Raw genomic sequence first — 22,445 nt, 5'->3', positions numbered from 1 at the left:
AAACTTTACTATTTTCGTGAGTTTTTTAAATTTTATTGAGAAAAAAAATAAAAATTAAATTAAAATACAAATTAAGTTAAATTTTAAAAATAAATTTAAAAAAAATAAAATAAAAATTAAATTAAAAAAATTATTTTTTAAAAAAATCTAAAAAAAATTTTTAAAAAATATTTGAAATATTTTCTCCCAAAATCGCAGTTAAAACATAATATTATGTCATGTCGCTCACTCACTCGCTGTCATGCATGAAAATTTTTTCCCGAAAAATAAAATTGTTCACATTCATTCCATCGATGCCATGCCATTATTGTTCCTCCATAAAACATTGACAGGTTTTTTCCCATCTTTCATTCGATTCGCATTATTTTCATATTTTAATTCGCTCCCGTTTTCCAGCAGCGGCATCGTTTTTCGCATCGCATTCGAGTCACGCACATTTTCAATTGTGAAAAGTTGGCGTGAAACATAGAAAATTTATTATTATTATTACTATTTCATACGAAAATTTTACTTTTTTTTTTCTTCGCCGACACAAAAATATATATTATATATCAGAAAATATGAATTTATTGCATGAAGAAGAAACGACGACAATAAATAACCTATTTGTTCCGATACTTGCTACGAGAAGCGACGCTCGAAATGGAAAATTCACGTTAAATTATTAGAAAAGTAGGGAAAAAGGGGAGGAGGCACGCGACACACACGCACTTCGAGGCAACCTTCAAGTGTCGATAAAAATTTTGAAGAAAAGGAGAATTTTAATGGCTTAACACCCATTTTTTTTTGGAGCTGTGCAATTTATTGAAACAAATGTCGATAATTTAATACTTTTTTGTTGTCGTCTCAGCTGTTGTGATTTCCTTCACGACGAAAATTATGAGAATTGGGACAAAGCCCATTTTTATTTTTTTTTTTGGGAGTTTAGATAGAGAGAAAGAAACGCTACAATGGCGAATTTATTTACATAACAAAGGAGAATTCAACAAAACACGAAAAAAAGGACAATTTCACACTAATCCCTTTTTTTGTCTTTTTTTTCGTTATCAACTGTGGGATCATCTACTGCACGAGATTGTTCTCTTTTTGTATTCTATGGCTCAAAAATAGATGAATTCCAGGCTTTGAAATAATTGTTTCTTCAAATCTTATTTTTTTCTCTTAAAAAGCCAAAAATTGTTTTAAAAAATTTTTTTTTTGAGACTCGAATAAGTTTTAATTTTTTTTTTTTTTTGAGATTTATTTTTTTTTTATTTATTTAAATTGTAAGTTAAATAATTAAAATTAAATTAATTTAAAATAATAAAAAAAATTAAAATTAAAAAAAAAATTAAAATAAATTTTAAAAAATTAAAACAATTTAAATTAAAAAATTAAAAAAAAAAAATTAAATTAAAAAAAAATTAAAATAAAAAAAATTTAAAATAAAAAAAAATTTAAAATAAAAAAAAATTAAATAAAAAAAAATTAAATTTAAAAATTAAAAAAAAAATTTTTTTTTGATTTGAATTTTTGGTCTGTTATATTGTAAAAAATTCAGTATTTTTTTACGTAAATTTTCCGTAATTTAAATTGAAAAAATTAAAATTAATTGAAAAATTTAAAATTTTAATTTCAAGTCTCAAAAATTAATTTCGACTCTAAACTCTCTCAAATCACAGGGCAGATAAAAAGGAAACCCGAACGTGGATCTGCATTACAAAAAAAGTATCCTTTTTTATGACAGATGTGTCATGATACATATATTTGCGTACACGTTCAATGAACCCTTTTTTGCCTTGTTCCGCTCCATTCCGTATGTCCAGCGCTAAATTTTTAAACAAAAGCAACAACGACACAGACAATTAATTAAATAACTTGCGCTAAATTAAATGTTCATGTTTCGTGCTGAATAACAGCGAGCTTCGTCATCATCATCATCATCGTCGTAGTTGCAGTGCATCTCATCAGCGCAACTCTCATATATACGGGCGGAATTATGATAATAATCATATAAATACGAGCAGCGAGCTTTTTGTGTTAAATGTCTGCCAAATATCGATCGACGCTTTTTCTGTTGCGAATTTTTTTTTTTTATTCTGCTCACTCGAACGAACAACTCGAATGAACCAAACCCAGTAGACGTGATATAATTCGCTTATTTTGTATAAAAAGACGAGAAAAAAGGAGTTATTGTTATCAGAATCGAGCATTTGTGTCGTGCTTGTGTTCGTTCTTGGCAGTAATTATGGCACAACTCAATTAGTCACATATCGCTTTTGCTTGTTTTTCGCACGTTTTCGCACCAATGTAATCTAATGATGTCACTTTTGTTCTTGTTCCGTTTTTTTGCTTCAGAGTTTAAATGTGGTTTAATTCAATTCAAAGAAAAAAATCGATTTTGTTCGAGAGCGATGTTACACCCGCACATCGATGTTACTTTATGGGCACGAAATGCAGCTCAAACCTACTCAAAAGTGTTTCTTTTCAGGTTTTGATTGAAATTACAGAGAAATGAACAACACAATCGAGAGTAATTAGAATGAGTGACACTTGGAACGCCTTAAAAAACGTCTTTATTTCGACTTTTGTATTTTTTTTAATTTTAAATTTTTTTTTATTTTTTAAAATAATTTTATTTAATTTTTTTTTTAATTTTTTAATTTTTTTTAAAATTTTTTTTTTTTTTTTTTTTTTTTTTTTTTTTTTAATTTTATTTTAATAATTTTTTTTAATTTTTTTTTTTAATTTTTTTTTTTTTTTTTGAAAAATTTTTATTTTTTTTTTTTTTTTTTTTTTTTTTTTTTTAAATTTTTAATTTTTAAATTTTTATTTTTTTTTAAATAATTTTTTTTTTTATTGAATTTTTTTTTTTTTTTTAAATAATTTTTATTTTTTTTTAATTTTCGAATAATTTTTCATTTTTTTTTAAATAATTTTTAATTTTTTTTAAATAATTTTTTTTTAATATTTGTTTAATATTTTTTTTTAAATATTTTTTTAAATTTTTTTTTTTTAATAATTTCAGGAGAAGTTTTTTTTAACAAAAGACGAAGAAGAAGACAAAAATTACAACAAGGACAGGTAAGTTAAATTTTCAAATTATTCCAATTAATCCAAATCAAGCAAAATTTATAAATCAAATCACAAAATGTGAACTCATCACTCAACAAATCAAAAAAAAAAATATTTTTTCCCAAAAGAAAAAAAAAATAAAAACAAAAAATTTCTTTCATTTATGAAACGCTAAATAATTTATTTATCTCATATAACGAGAACAACATACGCCTTTACTCATCAATTTTTGAACAATTTTAACAAGATGAACATTTTTTCCGTGATTTATTTTTATGTTACATCTTTATCTCTTTTATGTGAAAATTATTTCGTTTCATCCAGAAATTGACTCGATCAAAAAATTTCTCTCCCAAACTTATCTTAAATAAATTAAATGTCTTTTAGATAAAAAAAAAGCATCTTTTTTGTATAATTTAATTGAATTAAAACGATCAATTTATGAAGAAATCTCGGGAAACAGACAATTAATCAACTCTCTAAAATCGTTCGACGAAATGCGTAGCGCTCGAAATCTGGGATAGAAGCCCATTAACAACGTAGCAGCACTAATCTCATCTCAAACTACCTCTTAAATGACCTCATAAATATCTTTTAGATTACATTTTGTTACATTTCTTCTCTTTCTCTCTTTCTACGTCATTTCCAGTATTTGGTGCGCCGAGCATGATTTTAACACAATTATTTTACATTGATTGCTTATGCCTGCTTTTTATTACAATCACACGCCTTAATTTTAACCCAAAATTGGATGCTAATAAAGTCAGCCAACAACGCGCGACATGAATGACTTTTAAATGAAGTTCACCAAAATTTTTCGTTGTTCTCGAGTTTGAATAAATAAATAAATGAGAGATAAAAATTTTGAATAGATAAAGTGAAGAAACCGCTCATGTGGATGCTTTTGAAATTGTTCTCGAGCTCATCAGTTTCATTCTCTTGCTTTGTTGAGTTGATAGCCAACTTGAATGAAGAAAAAAATTATAATATTTAATAATGTCTGTACAACTTTTGATGGATTTATTCCATTCCGAGTCGTTATGCTGTTGAATTACACTCGAAATTGACTCTCTATTCACTCGAAATCTATTTTTGGTCATAATTTTGAGATTTAAATAGAATGTAAGAGTTATAAATGGACCATTGTTGGAGTTTTATTGTTTTGTTTTGGTTTGGATCACATTTCAAACTGGATTATTGCTTATTTTGAGTTTTAATCCAAAGGCACGCACTTCAAAATATTTAAATTTTTAGAGTGATTTAATTAACGGTGAGCTCATGAAATGATTTTGACATTTTGGAGAGTAATAAAAATTAAGATTCTGAATAAAATTCAATTATAAGACAATTCAAATAATTTTTGTTTAAAAAAATAATTTTTAATATTAAAAATAAAATTTTTAAAATTAATTAAAAAAAAAATTTTTAATAATTTTTGATACTTATAAAATAAATTAAAATTTTATTCAATTTGAAATTATTAAAATTATAAAAAAAATTAAATTAATTTTTTATATTTAAAAATAATTAAAATAAAAAAAAATAAAATAAAATTTTAAAATAAAAAAAATCAAAATTACCAAAAAATATTTTTTTAAATTCTAAATAATTTTTAATATTTAAAATAAAAATTCAAAATTAAAATTTCGAAAAAATAAAGTTTAAAATGTTTTAAAATAATTTTTGATATTTAAAAAAATTAAATAAAAAAAACTTTTAAAAAATAAAAAAAATTAAAATAATTTTTTACAATTTAAAATAAAAGAATACAGTTTAAATCTTTTTTTAAATTTATTTTTTGACATTTAAAAATTTTTAAAACTTTTTTTTTTATTTTTTTTTATATCAAATTTTCAATAATTAATTTATTTATCATTAACTCAAAATCTCATTTTAACGAAATATAAAATTCTCAAAACTACTAATTCAAGCTCTATAATTGGAACAAAATTCGAGATAATTGAGGACTTTTTGCTCGAAAATTCAGATGAATAATCAACATACAATTATTAAATGAATAGTTACCAAAAAGTCATTAGTGATAAATCTGAACAATTTTCGCACACAAAATCGCAGATGACACACAAAAAGCAAATAATACATATTTTACGTTATTTTCCAATCAATTAGAGATTAGAGAGAGAGAGAAAAGTAGAAAACATTTTCCGACTGTATATTAATGCAATAAACGATTTTTTTCTGTTTTAGGCTCATAAATCGATGTTGCTCGATGATGATGATGATGATGACGAACAAAAGACGAATACCCGAAAAAACATTAATTACACGACTTTTGTGACAAGTGCGACGACAAAAAATGACGCTGTTTTGGTAATAAATTATCACACTGGAAAGACATAAATTACAATTTTATTTTCAAACAAAAATCGGATTTTTACGTGTTTCATCGAAAATCGAGAAGAAAAAAAAACGGACAAAAATTGAAAACGACCGGCTATAATCACATTAAAAGTTCATAATAATTGACCCATAAAATTAGAAATATCGTCTCGTTCGCTCTTTTAATTTTTTATGTATTTTTTTTTTTGTGTAATTTTTCGGAGTGAACGACCATTGCATGTCTCTCCATCATCAAAATGTTATTTTTTCAAAAAATTAAATTTACATCAGCAGATATCTTTCACACTTGCCTAACTTTCGGATTTCAGTTTCTGGCCGAGACAAGTTGAACGCATTTAACGAAGAAAAGATTCTCTCAGATGGGAATTTTCTGTTCGTGACGTGTTTTTCTCCATAAAATTCATGTTTGTTTTTGTGCTCAAACGATGAATTTTCCGAAAAATAAACAAAAATATATATATTTCTGATAATTAATCATAATCATCGAACAAGAAGAACTCAAAAATGCACAGACGAGATGAGAAGAGACGAGAGTTTTTGAAGAGAAACCACATTATCTGCCCAAAATCCATTCATTTTGCGATACGGTATTGATTTCAATGAATGAGGTTGGCAAACGAGGAGCATAATTTGGATAAAATGGAAAACATACAACAAATAATAACAAGTACAACAACAACAAAATACAGGATATTAAGAACCTTTCAAAATATTTATCAATTCGTTCGTTATCATCACGTTCGAGCACCTACGCATGGCTACTTGCTTGTCGAACAGGTGAAAACAAGTATCGAATATGCGAACAGGACATGGAGAGGATTTTGTGCAGGAATTTTTGATAACATTTTTGTTAGATTTTACGACAAGAGAGCAGGGATGGAGGAGAAAAATTTAGGCAATTTCAGAAAAAAGGTAAATTTTTTTCGTAAAAATATTTTTTTTTCTGTGAACTTGATATTTTTATTTTTTAAAACTATAAATTTTGTAATTATTTTTAAAAATTATATTTAATTATTATTGTTGATTTTTTATTAAATTTAATTTATTTTTTTTTTAATTAAAAAATAAATAAATTTAAAAAAAAATTAAATTTTTTGTAAAAATAATTTTTTTAAATGAATTTCATATTTTTAACACAATTCATTTTTTTTACTCTAAAATTTTTTAAATGTATTAAGAAATAAATAATTAAAAAAAAAATTAAATTTAATTATAATTAAATAAAAAAATTAAAAAATTTGTACTAAAAATAAAAAAAAATCATTTAAAATTAAATTTTAAATTTTTTTTTTGTAAAAATAATTTTTTTAATGAATTTCATATTTTTACAACATTTTAATTTTTTTTACTCTTTAAATTTTTAAAATGTATTAAAAAAATAATTTAAAAAAATAAAAATTATTTATAATTTAATAAAAAATTTAAAAATATTTTAAATTTTTTTTATAAAAAGGAACTTTTTTGACATTGAAGGACCTAATTTTGGCCTTAAAAGTAAGTTTTCTTCTCAAAAATTGAAATAAATTGTTCTATTTTTACTTTTAGATGAAAATTTTGGATTTTTCAAGGAGACATCAAGGATTTAAAACTCAAAATTTGACACAAAAATCATCAAATTTGGCTTGAAAGTTCATAAAAATTATAAAAATTTGGCATAAAATTTATTTAAAATATCCAAAAATGACAAAAAATAAATTCTTAATGCAAAAATTAGGAAGAAACCCCCGTTAAATGCTCATAAGACACCTGAAACTCTTTACAAAAAGATCAATTTAATCGAAAATTTCGAATTACGTCACTGCCCTACATTGCGCTATTGATTGGAAAACCATCCGAAAACGACAAAATCGCATCGAGTGACAATTCCTGCATTCCTCATTCTGTTTCGACTCTTCGCTACAGACATAAAGAGCGAGAGTTACATTTGCGATTTAATTAAAATTTTGAAAACACAAAACCATTCATTTATAATTAATCAAATATTGAGGTTTTCAATGCAATAATAACCACACACAACGAGTTCATCATTTCCGTGTATTTCAAATTCGAATCTAATCTACCTACTGCCTCAACGAGACACAGACATGGATAAAATAATAATAATAAGTGAAAGAACCGAAGGCAAATTGTTGTCAGTTGGATTCTCGTTCGAGTCGGAGTCGAGGCAAATGCTACATTGTTAAACGACGAATGCAACGACGATGAGTGATTGAATGAAATTGACTGAAGTATTATTATTATCACATGCGTCGCTCGTCGTAAATTGGAGTCTTTCTCTAATTTGGTTGATTTATGAGCTTTTTGTACAGACAAAGTTGTTGCTTTGATGTGTCGAGCACTAATTAAGAAGCCCCGATGATGATGACGTGAATGCTCTCTTCTAATCTCTTTGCATCAAAAATTCATCTCAAACAAATTTATTTGTCGTCAACACCACAATCTATTTACTTGCAGCACTTCAGGAATTAGAAATCGAGATTCGATTGAATTCTACGTATTTTCTCCCCTTTCTCCCGCACAATTTTGCCGCAAACGAACACACATCGCATCGCACAGCGGAATGATAAGACGACACACACTTGAGATAATTTATTCAGTGGATTTGTAAATTCTTCTCAACTTGGCGTCATTGTCGCACGGTACTCGTCATAGTTGTCGAAAATTATTCGGGCAAGTGCGGGAATTCTGAAAATTATTTTAAAAATTTTTAATTTTTATTTTAAAAATTATTTTAAAATTTTTTAATTTTAATTTATTTTAAAATTTTTAAAAAATTATTTTAAATAATTTATTATTCCTTTTAATTTTAATTAAATTTAAAATTTTTAAAAAATTATTTTTTTTTTAATTAATTTTATTTTTTTTAACTTAAATTTTTACAAATTTATATTAAATAATTTTTTTATTATTTTTTAATTTTAATTTTTTTTCAATTTATTTAAAATTTTTTAAAAAAATTTATATTTTATTTTTATTTTTTTTTTATTTTTAATTTTTTTTTTTCAATTTTTAATTTTTTTTTTTTCAATTTAAAAAATTTTTTTTTCAATTTTTAAAAATTTAAATTATTTTAAAATTTTTAAAAATTAATTTTAATAATTTTTAAAAAATTTATATAAAAATATTTTAATTTTTTTTACAATGTTTTAAATTTTTTTGATCATAATTTTATTTTATATTTTTTTTAGATTCAAAAAGACAGGAAGGCATCAAAATTTATTTCAATTAATTCAAACCAAGCATATTAATTTAATTGAAATAGAAACTTTAGAAAATTAACGAAGAAGCAGTTTAACTCAATTTGATCAAAAGGATGAAATATCTCAAACTACATGTTAATTTGCAATAATTAAAGAAATTCGTTTAAATTCTCTAATTCCCGCACCTTTTTTCGGATAAGAATACGAAGAAGAGGTAACAATTTCAAGTCAAGTTATGCGATATTTGTTTGTTTGCCAAAGACGACGCAGCAGAAGACGATGAAGTTCAGCAAACGAAGAGAAGTTCGGGTGATACTGAATAATTAATTTTAATTCCGTACAAGCAGCGCGATGATATCGAATGTAATATAAATGAGCCTTACTTTGCTTGCCTGCCTTTCTTGCTCGACGATGCTTGCCTCGGCGCATTAATGTTTAATGGAATGACGGAAACAGATAATGGCTTCTTCGTTTTCTTCGTTCCGTACGAAATTTTCTGAATATGTATGATAATAAATAAATATGATACCTGCATATTAATGTGTGTGTTTCATTCGTTTATCACTTACTTCGTACGATTCCGTTCTCCGGAGACGAGAATTTTTGGTTTAGAAACTATTTGGATATTAAGGAAGTCGTGTCGTCGAGGTAAGTTGTTGGTCTGTAAGAAATTTCGACGTACGTGAAGGTATGCCAGAACAATGCAATCACATTTGGGTCGAAAATATTTGATTAGTTGGAAGGTTTAATCCAATCGATACAAAAATTTATCATTTTGTTTAAGAAAAAATGAGAAAAAAAGGAAATTCGACCATGACAGGACTCGAACCTGCAACCTTCGGATCCGAAGTCCGATATTCTATCCATTGAACTACATGGCCTACTTGAAAGGTCATGTACTTTGACCCGTACACATTACATAAGATGTCGTTAAAGGATTAACGATCGTTAATTTTTATCTAATTTGCAAATTTAAAAATTTAACGAGTACAAAACTTAATTAATTTTTAATTTAATTTAATTTTATTTATTTTTTAAAAAAATTAAAATATTTTAATTAATTAAATTTAATATTTTATTTATTTATTTAATAAAATATTAAATTTAATTAAATAAAAAATTCAATTTATTTAAATTTTTTTTATTTTCGAAAAATCTATTAAAAGGCTTAAAATTATCAAATTATCAAAAAAATTGATGAAAATTCATTAAAATGACGTAAAAGAACATTAAAAGGCTCAAAAATAGATAAGAGTTAATTAAAAATTAAAAACTTTGGGAGAAAATCTTCTTCTAAAATTCCTTTTAATTTTCAAAACTAACAAAATAACTTCTAAAAACTTTAAAATTAAGCTCAAAGAACTTCTAAAGTGATTTGTCGGTAAATATCTTTCACATTTTTTCTCATATAGATTAGAAGTGCCATTTAAGGAAACTTGCACAAAATTAAAAATAAGTCGAGAAAACTATTTTTTGCGTTCCAGACTTCGTTCTGACATAATTATAATAATAATAGTTGTTAAGGCAAGTACGATTTCGGATGCGGAGAAAAAGGGAGAAAAAACTTTCTTCTTGCCAACTTCAAAAGTCTTTTACGGTTAAAAAGTTTGTTGTTTGAAAAAGTATTTTAATTCCACTCGAATGAACATTTCTTCTTCTTTTTTTCCGAGAAACTACGTCTCTCCTCGTCGCCTTGCGCATAATTTTATGAATTTATTTTATTATTTGACAACAAAATGAAATTATTTACATCACGTCACGTCACTCAAGCACCGCAGCAACACAAAAATGCGTTTAATTAAATATTTTGGAAGCAAAACTTACCTAATTCAACATATAGTTTTGGTCTGATGTTCTCCTGCCAGGCACACAAATTCCCGCCAATGCATAATCCGAGTAGTGTGACGAGAATGTAGGTGATGAAATTCGTTGTGAGAACAACTTTTCTCCGTTTCGTTGAGGGTTGAAGTGACATTTTTCTAAAAACTTTTTTTTTTTTTGTGTGTCGCTTGGTAATTTTCTTTTCTCTCTTTTGTGTGTCGTTTTAAAAAAAGGGTTAATTATTTAATGTCCCTTTTTATTTATTTTAATTCACTTTATTCCGTAAATGACTGCGTAATTAAACGTTTTTTTTTTGACTAGATTTTATGATGCGAACTGACGAGAACTAAAAAAAATAAATTAATGAGATTAGAAACGTGACACGGTCGTTCACCTGCGAAAAGTTCACGGGATGAGATCGACTGTTAACTAACTTTTCTCCCGGGTAATTTGTGAATTTTTTTTTTGAAAATGAGATTAAATTTTTAAAGTTGTCACGAAATGAAGAATTAAAGCGTATTTTAAATAATTTTATTAAAAAAGTTACGAACTCTTGTGTTTTTTATATTTTTTTATAATTTTTTAAAAAGTTTTTATAAATATAATTTTATAAAAAATAAAATAATTTTTAAAATATTTTAATAAATTTGTTGGAAAAAATTAATTCAATTATTTTAAAAATTATTTTTTTAAATTTAATTTTTAAAAATTTTTTTTTTTTTAATTATTTTTTTTTAATTTTCATGAATGTCAAAATAATTTTTAAAAAATATTTATATAATTTTTTTTTTTTTTTTTTTATATTTTTTTTTTTTTAAATGTTTTATAAATTATTTTTTTTTTAATTTTAAATAATTTTTTTTAAATAAATTTTTTAAAATTTTAAATTTTTTTATTTATTTTAATTTTTTTTAAATAAAAATTTAGATATTTAATTTTTAAAAGGATAGAAAAATATTTTTATTTAATTTTTTCATGAAATGCTTTAAAAATTACGGTCGAGAGAAAAATAGTTAACATTCAGCACGAAGTTATTCAATATTCATTAATTATGAAATTCTTCACTTTTTTTCTTCTTTAATTTCAAACTTTCGCATAAAATGAATTTCTAACAATAAAATAATAATATTAATAAGCGAACTACAAACTCTTATTTGCTTTTTCGTATTAATTCAGAGAAAAAAATATTTTGCTTCATTCACCGAAACCCGAACGAAAGAACGACGAACGAAGCAAAACACACAAAACTTTATTCACCATTTAATATTTTATTTGATTCCATAAAGTTCTCAGCTAGGCTTATACACTTTACTCCTTTTTTCTTACTTTTTTTCTATTTTCACGTCGTCGTCGTCGTCGTGCTCAGTCAGTAAATATCTTCGCGTTGTGTCTAACAACAACAACAACAATAATTTTTGTATATATTTGCAGGTTCTTGCGTGGAAATCGAGAAAAATTTCACATTTAAAGCATAAACGAGACACTTTTTGCACTTGTACGATGTGTTGCGGTAATATTTTTCTGCCGCTCTCGTATTCGCTCGTTCACGTCGCAGGTTTATCTGAAAATAGTATTTAGAAGTTTTGTTATTACTTTTTTATTTTATTTCTGTTTCTGTGTCGTGTCGTGTCTTTTTGGATGAAGGCAAAGTTGTACGACGACAGAGAATTAGTCGTAAGAAAGATGCACTTTTCAATTTTTACTTTATCTTGTTTGCAGTTTTTTAATAATAAATATTTTTTTTTGTTTGTTAGTTTGATTTTAAAACAGGATTTTTCATTTTATTTGTGCGATGTAGCGACAGTAGTTGATATTTTTATGGAGAAATGGAGAAAAATATAAAATAGAAAAGAAGAAGAAGTAAGAAAAATTACTTAGAAAATTATGAGGATTAAGATAATGCGCAATGAATGATATTTTAAGGCGCCTTTTTTTCTTTTTTCTCAGTGAATGTAGTATTTATAAAAGTTTTTATTAAAAATAATAAATAAAAAGATATTTTTTTCAATGCAAATAATAATAAAATAAAGTATTAGGTTAATTTAAATTAATAAAATATATGATAAGCATTATTTATCTTGAACAATTTTATTAAAATCTTGATTGTTTAACATTATTATTATTAAACATGTATAATTTTTACATTAATTTTAAAAATAAATTATGTAATTTGTAATAAAATATATGTTTAATATTCATTTTTTTACAAAATTATAAAATCAACATAAGATATATACCTAAATAATAAATTGTTTATATTATATTGAAATATTGAAAAATTTATTAATATAATTAATTATTTGTTTATGTTAGGAATAAAAAATTTAAATTTTGTAATATAAAAATAACAATACTTAATAAATATTAAATAAATATGTATAAAAATATAATATGTGTTTAAAAGTAATATTTAATGTTTATTATTTATATTTAATATTTTGTATTGTTATTTTTTATATTACGAATTTAATTTTTTATTTCTAACACAAACACATAATTGAATAATTTTAATAAACTTTTCAAAATTTCAATTATAATTATTATTAAACAAAATTTATTTTTAAACAAAAAAAAATATAATATATAATTTATATATCTTATGTTTATTTTATAATGTTTGTATAAGAAAGAATATTAAACATATATTTAAATACAAATTATATAATTTATGTTCAGATTAATGTAAAAATTATACATATTTAATAATATTTATTAAAAATTTATATTTTATAGTAAAAATTAAAAAATTTTTATATTATATTTTATAAAATTATATAAAAATCATATATTTTTAAAATAATTTTTTGAATTTAAAAAAACATAGTTTTAAAATAAAGGCATCTTCATAGAAGAAATTTCAAAAAAGATAAATTCCCTTATGATAATAATAATAATTATATTCTCGTAAGTCACATAAACAAAGCACGAAACTGACTAATCACCTGCTGCAACATGATGACCTGAACCTGCCTTACCCTTATCTAATATTGTTTTAATTAAAACAAATGATTTTGAAATATAATACAACTTGCACAGAATTTTGTACGAATTTTCCGTAAGCACTGTTGTATGTTATATATGTTGTCGAGTCATGCTAACTCTGCGACTTACAGATTGAAATCTCTTTCGCAAACTAACTAACGAACCAACGAAAAACTATGGGAAATTATTATGTTGAGAAAATCTTGTATTTCACTGCATAATCTAACCCACAGGAAATTAAAATAATTTTCAAAAAAAAAAAAAGTTTTACTTTTAAATAAAATAAAATAAAAATGTATAACATTACAAATTATTATTGCATGGCATTTGAACCCATAAATGCTTTATCATCTCCTTTTATTTCTTCTTCCAACTTTTTTTTTAACATCCTTGACTCCGTCTTTTTTCATTTAGACAGCGGAGGAAAAATGAAAGATTATCATCATCAAGAAACAAAACAAGAGCGACATTTTCAACGTCTAATAAATGTTTGTACAGTGAAAAAATGTATATTTTTACTATTATATTATTAACTATATAATGAGAAAAGTCACGACACACATTCATATTCTTCGCCGTTTAGATAACAAAAGCAGCGACATCGACCCATCTGGCAGCGCAAAATGAAAAGGCAACAAAAAAAATTATGTTACGTACGTAACGAATGAACAAACAACAATTACAGAATAGAAAAATATATATAATAATATGAAGAAAGATGGAGTTGTGTCTCAAGATCTCTCTCTTTTTCTGCTGTCTGTTCCTCAGTGCTTCTGTGCTGAGTTGCGATGAAGAAAATATTTCTCTTGATTTTTTTTTGCTTTGCTTTTTTATTTGTGCGAGATTTGTCTGCTACAGAAGCAACGATGAGCACACGAGGAAAATAAAATAAAAAAGATGACTTTCCCTGTCTCTTCTCTTTTATTTGCAATTTTTATTGTTATTACGAGAGGGGCTTACAAACAAACACATGTGTCATCTTTTTCAGAAGAAAAGCAAGAAAAAAGGTTAAAGATGTTCTTCGAGTGATGTTTGAGCAACGTTTTTTCTTATAAATTTATTGGAAATTTTTACAAGATTTTTTTGGTTTGAGGATTTTTCAGATTTTTTTTTAAGAGATTAAACAAATTTAAAGATTTTTTTAAATAAATATTATTTTCAAGTCGAATTTTTTAATTTTTTTGATTTAAAATTTGACAATTGTTAACAATTTGAACTTTTAAGTATTTAAACTTTGAATTTTTGAGAAAAATAATTTATAATTTAATTAATTAATTTAAAAATTTATTTTAATTAAAAAAATTAAATAGAAAAAAAAATTTAAACAAAAAAAATATCAATCAATTTTTTTTTAATTATTAAAATTTAATTATTAAATTTTAATTAAATTTAAAAAAAAAATAATTTTTTTTTATTTTAATTTAATATTTTCTTATTTTTTTTTTCAATAAAATTATTTGTCTTTAAGGTTTTGAATTTTTTAAGTAATATTCCAATAATATTATAATTTTAAGAAAATTTGTTTTATTTTTTCTAATTTTTAAATTTAAAAAATTATTTTTTTTTCACAAAATATTAAATTATTATTTTTTTTTAATTTTATTTTATTTCTTTTTTTACTGAAATCCAATTTTTTAAATTTTTTATTTATTAAAATTGTAAAAAAAATAAAAATTTATCATTTTTTAACTTTAACTCGTTTAAAATTTAAAACTCCCCGAAAATTTCTCACTAAAATCGTTACTCGAGCATTAAATTTTTCACGTAATTGGAATCACTGTGACAAACACACATGAATTATTGGTCAGAAACGTCAAGAAATCTTAATTATCTCCGGTCTGTAACAACTTTTTGTTCAACAAACAATGGAAAAAACGGAAAATTTATTAAGAAAACGGAAAAATAATTGACAGAACTTTCTTTTCTTTTTTATTTTGTGCTAATTATCGAAAGACAATTCTCAATAATTTTTTTTATCATTTTCTCAAAACCAATAAAACTTGTTAAAAAATGTTTTAAAGTTCTTTATCTTGTTCACGTAATTTTTTTTTCTTATCAAAAAAAAAATTAAAATAAAATTCTAAAACTATCAAAACTTCCATTGGTGAAATTTTATTTATTTTCATAAAACTTTCTACACCAAAGCAATAAAACTTTTTTGTTTTTGTTAAAAATTCTTGACAAGTTGATAACATGAGTTGACCGGTCAGTTCTGTGTCGGTTTCTTTAATGCACACACAAAAAAATTCAAAAATAATTGTCTAGTCTCGATAATGTCTGATAAGAAAAAAAAAACATTTAAAATTTCTCCGAAAAATGTTATTCAAATATTTGACTCGCACGAACATTTTTTTTCATATTTTTTGATTTCTGACATGGGAAAACAAAAAATCGCATTTTCGCAATTTATTTTCTCCGCTTGTGTGTTTTTCAATGCAAGCAGCAATTTTCAATGCACGAAAGTCAAAGACACACCGAATGTTACCAAATCCATACGAGCCTCGTACAGACAAATTCCGCAACATGAAATTCGCTGTATGACGTCGTGTCGTACGAAAGAGGATTCCCATCGTATACATGATTCACTGAACGAGCGTGTGTGTGTTTCGATCGATAATTTTAATAAAATTTACAAAAAAAAAATGTTCATGTTTTTTTGTGATTATTTATGAAAGGAGGCTTTTGATATGCGGTTTTCAGGTCTGCGGTGATTTTTTTTTCAGTTTCGTGCGAACTTTAAGAAAAAATTTTTCGCTTATGACGTCGTAAAAAATTTGAAATCAAAATTTATAAAAAAAATATTACGGAGAAATTAATGAAAAATACCTTTTGATTTGGGATTTTCCGTGAATTACCGATTTTTTGAGATAATCCTGTGTTGTGTCGATGGTTTCGTATGTGAAACTTTATCCAATCAAAAGTATGTGTGAACGACGTGTGTTGTGTGTATGCTTGGTCTTTTGTGCAATTTTTTTCTTTTTTTAATCTTTTTCAATATTTTTTAGTTAAAATTTGGATTTTTCAAGCATTTTTTCGTCACTTTGTCGTTTCCAAGCTTTTTTCTTCGCACCTTTTCATACACTTTTCACAAATATTTATTTTCTTTTTTTTATCCGACGAAGCAATACAACACTTAATAAAAAACACCAATTATTATTTTTAATATTAATCACAATTAAAACACTTATCACACAAGCGATTTGCTGGTAAATAATACCGATCGCGTGAATTATTCTGGATTTTCGTACATTTTGTGTTTATTTTTGTGTAATTTTTAGCTTTTCTTTTCTATTTTTTTCTCAATTATTGAATTTTCTGCGGACCGTCATATTGTTGTTTCGAGCAACTTTAGCTTTATGGTTCAAAAAAATCGATTATCTGTATGATTTTGAGGTGTGTGTTCATGGGTACGGCATCTGTAGCGTATAATTATAACGGTATTGTACCGCAACTGCCTAATGCGAATTGTTTTTGGAGATAACAGTACAGGACACGTGCAGCATACGAAGCATAAATGACGTACAGAAAATTATCCCAACGGGATTTTGAGTTTTGGTTGTCATTTTGACTTGAATGCAAAACTTGAAAGATAAGCCTCTCCCCCTCTTTAAGAAAAAACCGTTAGAATTTAAGAATTTTTGCTATTTTACGATTTTTTAAATGAAATTCTATTTTTTTTAATTTTTTTATGAAAAATTAGATTAAATTTTAATTAAAAAATTTCTATTAAGAAAATCATTTTAAAAAAATTATTTAATTAAAAAATAACTTAAAAAATTAATTTAAAAATTTTAAATTTAAAAAAAATTAATTAATTTTAAAAAAAATGATAAAAAATTAATTATTTTTTTTTAAATTTAATAAAAAATTAGCAAAAAATTAATCTAAAAATAATTGAATTAACAAAAAAATAAATTTTCATAAATCAAGCATAAAAAAATATAAAATAATTAAAAGGAATTAAAATTTTCATATTTTTACGAATTTTAAAACAAAATTCTCTAATTAATTCAAATTAAAAATTCTTAAAAAAATTCGTAAAATTTTATTTATTAATTTAACTTATTTATTTAATTTAATTTTATCAAATTTAATTTAATTTAATTTTTATTTAATTTTTAATTTATTTATTTAAATTTTATTTATATGAAAAATTTGTATAAAAAAATATTAATCATATAAAAAATAAAAAAATAATTTTTTTATAAATCCAGAATTAAAAATAAATAAAAATTTTAAACGAATTTTCAACTTTACCCCCCTGAAATTTCAAAGTCATTAATGAAAAACGTCTAAAAGTATAAAAAATCGCCTCCTGTTAATTCAGTTCAATGTTGGCTTGTTCGAGTGGATTATTTACCTCCAAAAAATCAAAATAACAGACCAAAAGTGGTCTTTTCCGTGACAAAAGCAGCCAAAATGGATCTCAATATCGTTTGTCGTGGCTGTCTTGCTGAAACCGATATCGTGGATTACTTCAAACTCGACGAAATCGGCTTAAACGACCAATCTTACAAGCAAATGTTGGAAGAAGTCTCCGGATATCAAATCAATGTCGAAACCGAACCGCATCGATTATGCGAAAACTGCGGAATTGTCCTCTTGGAGATGTTCAAATTCAAACAAACGCTCAACGAAACGCAAGAAATCCTCAATCAATTAACTTCAGAAGTCGCCGAAGACGAAGAAGGATGCTCAACAGTTGCTGTCGAGGAATTAGAACTCGTCGAAGATGTCCCGCTCGAAGATACGGAATACGGAATGGCTGTCGATACGGGAAAAACTATCGAAGAACTCATGGATGCCGAGGAAATTGAGGGTTTGGAGAACATTGGACTTGCTTACGTGAAGGAAGAAAACAAAATTGACACAATCGGATACGATTCAGTCGATCCGCAATACACAATAATTGAACAAAACAAAATTTCCTGCCCGTATTGCGAAACACTTTGTTCGACAAATCAATCGTTGTCGCGACACATGACGAACCAACATCCCGAAGTGAAACCCGATCATGCCTGCACGTATTGCGACAAGACGTATCACTTCAAGGAATGGTTGGAAAATCACGAGCGACAATGTCCCGGAGCTCGAGCTGCCAAAGAGGGAATGAGTGAGTTCCCCTGTAAATATTGCGAAAAAGTATTCGGCACGTATCGAAATATGAGAAGTCATGTCGCGATAAGTCACAGGGAACTCGAAAGGCAAACTGATGAGATGGCACGAGGCGTTGCATGTCCGTTTTGCGCGACGAAACTGAAAAATCTTCAAACGCTGAGACATCATTTGGCGAATGTGCATGCGGAACAGCGAACCATCAAGTGCGATTATTGTGATAACTACACTTTTACGACAGAATTGCTGCAAATTCATCTCACAAAGTGCAAAGGATATTTGGAAAAATTGGAATTGCAGCAAATGGTGTGTCCCTATTGTCCCGTTGTGAAGCACGGAAAGAAGAAATTGAACGCGCATATTGTTGCTTGTCACACGAGGCACACGAATGAGGTAAGAATTTTCCATTTTTTGAAGAAATTTTTATTTTTGATGTTGTGAAATCGCGAAAATTTTGATTTTAGGCTTTTAAAAAATTTTGTTGGTTCTAAAAATAAGAAATTTTTAAAAAAATTTAAAAAAATGTAAAATTTTTTTTAAAAAAAAAATTAAATTTTAAAAATTATCAATAATTAATTAATTAAAAATTTTTTTAAATTTTTTCTTTATATTTAATTTATTTTAAATTTATTGAGCAATTTTTTTAATTTATTTAAATTTAATTTTTTTTAATTTATTAAAATTGAAAAATTTTTTCTTTAATATTAATTATGCTTTTTTTTAAATTTTTATTGAAAATCAATTTTTTTTTCTTTTAATTTTTTTAAAAATTTTTTATTATTTTTTTTTTTAAATTTCAAAAATTAAAATAATGTTTTTTTTTATAATTTTTAAAAATTTCTTATTTTTTTGAACAAAAAAAAAAATAAAAAAAAGCCTAAATTAGTGAAAATGTGTCAAAAAAGTGAAATTTTACGAATTTTCAAGTGTTTGAAGGTAAGTCGGGTTTAACAAACAAACATTTCTGATTTTCTTTCACAGAGTTTTGAAGTTTTTCGACGTTTTTAAGCCCGTCTTGCCTCGTTTTTGTGTTCAAATCTGAAAATTGCCTTCACAGCTCTGTGAAATATCAAAAGAAAATTATTAATTTTTCCATTTTCTTTTAGGTTCCCTTCGAATGCGACATCTGTCATCGTTTATTGAAGACAAAAAGCTCTCTGCACAGTCACATGAAAGTCATGCACATGCAAAAGGATCCTCACAAATGCGATCATTGCGGAGAACAGTACAAAAGTCTTTCGGGACTGAAATATCACATCGCCCAATATCACATGCAAGTCGACACTTTTCAATGTCATCTTTGTGATTTCGAGACACGACAAGAATTCTTGCTGCGACGCCATCTGAAGAGACATAACGCAGAAAAAAATCACATTTGTACGGAATGCGGAAGAGCTTTTGGTTCTTTGGATTCGTTAAAAAGTCATATGCTTGTGCATACGGATGACAGACCATTTTCGTGCACTTATTGCAGTCGAACGTACAAAAGTAGGCAGAAATTGCGACAACATCAGCGAGTACATGAGGGATATCGATACGAATGTCCCGTTTGTCAAAATACATTCGTTACGAATCAAGCTTTGAGGCAACATGTGATGAAAAATCATCCGGAATTTGAATTGCCTCCGCCGGGAACAGTAATGTGTGAAACAAAATCAATGTTGCCGAGGAGAATCATTCAGTTGGAGAAACGAAATGATACTTTAGGACATACAGCGATGTTCGAAGTCAAAGAAGATGTTCAAATTTTTGGATTCGATTGAAATATAAAAAATAATTTTAATAAAATTTGCGATGAACTGAAGAAAAATTTGTTAATTTAATGAAAATCTTGAATTTTTCTTAAAAAATTAAAAATTAACGATTTTTTTTCTTTTCTTTTACAGAAACGACAACTTGCCCAATGTGATATTTGTAAAAAAGTCATCAGAAAAGTTTCAATGTACAAACACATGCACGACTTACACATCCAGAAGCCCCTTTTGCATTGTCCTCATTGCGGAGAAACGTACAAAAGTGATTCCGGACTTCAATATCACATCTCGCAATATCATCAAGAACTGCAAAAATTCGAATGTCACTTTTGTGAATTCACAACGACGCAAAAAACGTTACTTAAACGACATTTGCAACGACACAATCCCGAGAAAACTTTCATTTGTCCGACTTGTGGGCGCGTTTGTTACTCTCTGCACTCCCTGAAGAAGCACCAAATAATTCACACGAACGAGAGACCATGGAAATGCTCGTTGTGCGATAAAGAGTACAAAAGAAAGGAAAAACTGAAACAACATATGGCAAAATTCCATGAAAATCGAACAGATTACGAATGTCCTGTATGCCCCGAAGAATTCTTCAGAAATGAATCGTTGCGACAACACATTATGAAATGTCATCCGGAATACGAATTACCGCCGAAGGGCACGACGCTGCATAAAGCGAAGGACAAAAAGTTTGTCACAAAAGTATGGAGGAAAGTTGAAAAAGTTGCTGCTGTTGGAAATGTTAAATTAGAGAACTAATAAATGATACGATTTTTTAATAAAAAAACAAAAATGTTAAAAAATTTCCAAACGATCGAGATTCACTCTTAATACAAACGTGACCTTTCCAACAAACGACAATGGATCATATATTACATTACACGCAATGCTTACATAAAATTTATTAAAATTTATCTTTTTTTCTTCCAAAACCAGTTTATTATGCTTTTTTGCTTCTCTTTTTACTCTATTAATTACCTTCAATATCAAGTCTTATGTGTGAGCGCCTCGTATCTTTTACCGTCGTTTACCGAAAGTTAAATAAACGTTTAACACTCTCCTTTGTACCTAAAAACATATCAAACTTTTTTTTTGCCTTCGTAGACTATGCGACGAGTACTTGCGACGAGTGTTTATATGCGCTTCAGGCATTTCTCGACTTCATTCATAGTTTTTTCTCTTTCTGAATAGTGCTTGTTGTATTTTGTGAAGAATTGTGTTTCGCTTTATTTGAAAGTTTTGCGAGATGTCTTTTAGTATTTTTCTTTTTCATTAAAAAATGAAACATGTTGAGAATATTTTAAGACTCATATTTTGATACATCCACAAAGCTCTATTGAAGTCTTTTCTTATTGAACGAATTTCAATCTTAATGTTTGTTAACAATATGCCCTTCGATTTTTAGTTCATGTTCGATAACCATATCTTCCAAAAAGATATTGATGAGAACTTTTTCCAAATTTGAATGTTTGTTACATGCCGATGGTAAAAGATTAATGTAAAGCCTTTTTTCCAAACACGTTACCTTTGAGGTCAGAATCCGAATGTCGTTTTTTTCTATTTTTTATTGAAGGCATTATACTCCATGGTTGCTTTAATTTGACTTTTTTTAAACAGCTTAACGGCGTTAACAAGTAACAAAAATTGACTCTTGAGTATTCCTTTGCTCCATAAAATTTACTTAAGATGAACATCTAAAAATCCGACTCTTCTTCACTCGGATTATTTGGGAAGGAACAAATTACTTCTGACTTAATCCAGTTCTGGCATCAAGATATTCATGTAAAGTAGGCTGAGGATTATTTTTGAACTGTTTTGAGAAGAAAATGTTAACTGCTTCAAAAATTATTTCTAACTTTTTTTCTGAAATAGAAAAAAATATAATTAAAACTTTTAATTTAAAAAAAAAAAAAAAAATACTTATCTTATTAAATTAAAATCCTCATAAAATGTTTTCTCATATTTCTTATTAGAATCGTCTCGCAATATTTCTCTCATTAATATCCAATTGCGAAACCTCAACTTTTCACAATGTATAAAACACTACACTGTCACTGTGTACAAATTATACGAAATTGTTATAAAAACAAGGCTTGAGTAATCTTTCAAAAGGTATGCTTATGTTAGTGTTCAATTGATCGCGGTAATG

At 25.8% G+C, this 22,445-nt stretch overlaps 2 protein-coding genes and 1 non-coding gene across 8 annotated transcripts in view; 1 reads left to right on the top strand and 2 right to left on the bottom strand.

The window, feature by feature from the left end:
• LOC134828374 (semaphorin-1A) overlaps positions 1 to 16,729 on the bottom strand; it is a 51,814-nt gene extending 35,085 nt beyond the window's left edge. For 3 of the 5 annotated variants that reach the window (XR_010161898.1, XR_010161901.1, XM_063841324.1), the window contains exons 1-3: positions 16,245 to 16,729; positions 11,694 to 11,997; positions 10,440 to 10,782 (exon numbers count right to left, since the gene is read on the bottom strand). Coding sequence is in view for 1 of the 5 variants with exons in the window: in XM_063841324.1 (XP_063697394.1) it covers positions 10,440 to 10,590 (151 nt within the window). In the remaining 4 variants the exon portion in view is untranslated. Of the gene's footprint in view, positions 1 to 10,439; positions 10,828 to 11,693; positions 11,998 to 16,244 lie in introns of those variants that run through there. The other 2 variants (XR_010161899.1, XR_010161900.1) reach the window with 2 other exon arrangements.
• Trnar-ucg (transfer RNA arginine (anticodon UCG)) lies at positions 9,424 to 9,496 on the bottom strand. Its single transcript has one exon. It is a non-coding gene; the product is annotated as a tRNA-Arg (tRNA).
• A 1,042-nt stretch (positions 16,730 to 17,771) lies between the features above and the next one.
• LOC134829650 (zinc finger protein draculin-like) lies at positions 17,772 to 21,283 on the top strand. 2 transcript variants are annotated; one of them, XM_063842845.1, is made up of 2 exons: positions 17,772 to 18,926; positions 20,420 to 21,283. In XM_063842845.1, exons 1-2 carry the CDS (start codon positions 17,838 to 17,840, stop codon positions 21,053 to 21,055), a joined length of 1,725 nt encoding a protein of 574 aa, XP_063698915.1. In that variant the 5' UTR covers positions 17,772 to 17,837; the 3' UTR covers positions 21,056 to 21,283. The 2 variants fall into 2 exon arrangements, with proteins under 2 accessions (XP_063698915.1, XP_063698914.1); XM_063842844.1 differs by lacking the exon at positions 20,420 to 21,283 and adding an exon at positions 19,640 to 20,390.
• The last annotated feature ends 1,162 nt before the right edge of the window (positions 21,284 to 22,445 follow it).

The sequence above is a fragment of the Culicoides brevitarsis genome, chromosome 2 (genome assembly GCF_036172545.1).
Source record: "Culicoides brevitarsis isolate CSIRO-B50_1 chromosome 2, AGI_CSIRO_Cbre_v1, whole genome shotgun sequence".
In the NCBI taxonomy this organism is placed as follows: Eukaryota; Metazoa; Arthropoda; class Insecta; order Diptera; family Ceratopogonidae; genus Culicoides; species Culicoides brevitarsis.
The sequence above is the reverse complement of the archived record's forward strand: the minus strand, read 5'-3'. Positions and strand labels throughout refer to the sequence as shown.

What these genes read in the sequence shown, in the direction of transcription:
- LOC134829650 (XM_063842844.1), top strand. Translation starts at nt 17,838, where the DNA reads ATGGATCTCAATATCGTTTGTCGTGGCTGTCTTGCTGAAACCGATATC. An exon ending in ACACGAGGCACACGAATGAG is followed by an intron (nt 18,927 to 19,639) that starts GTAAGAATTTTC and finishes ATTTTCTTTTAG; the next exon opens with GTTCCCTTCGAATGCGACAT.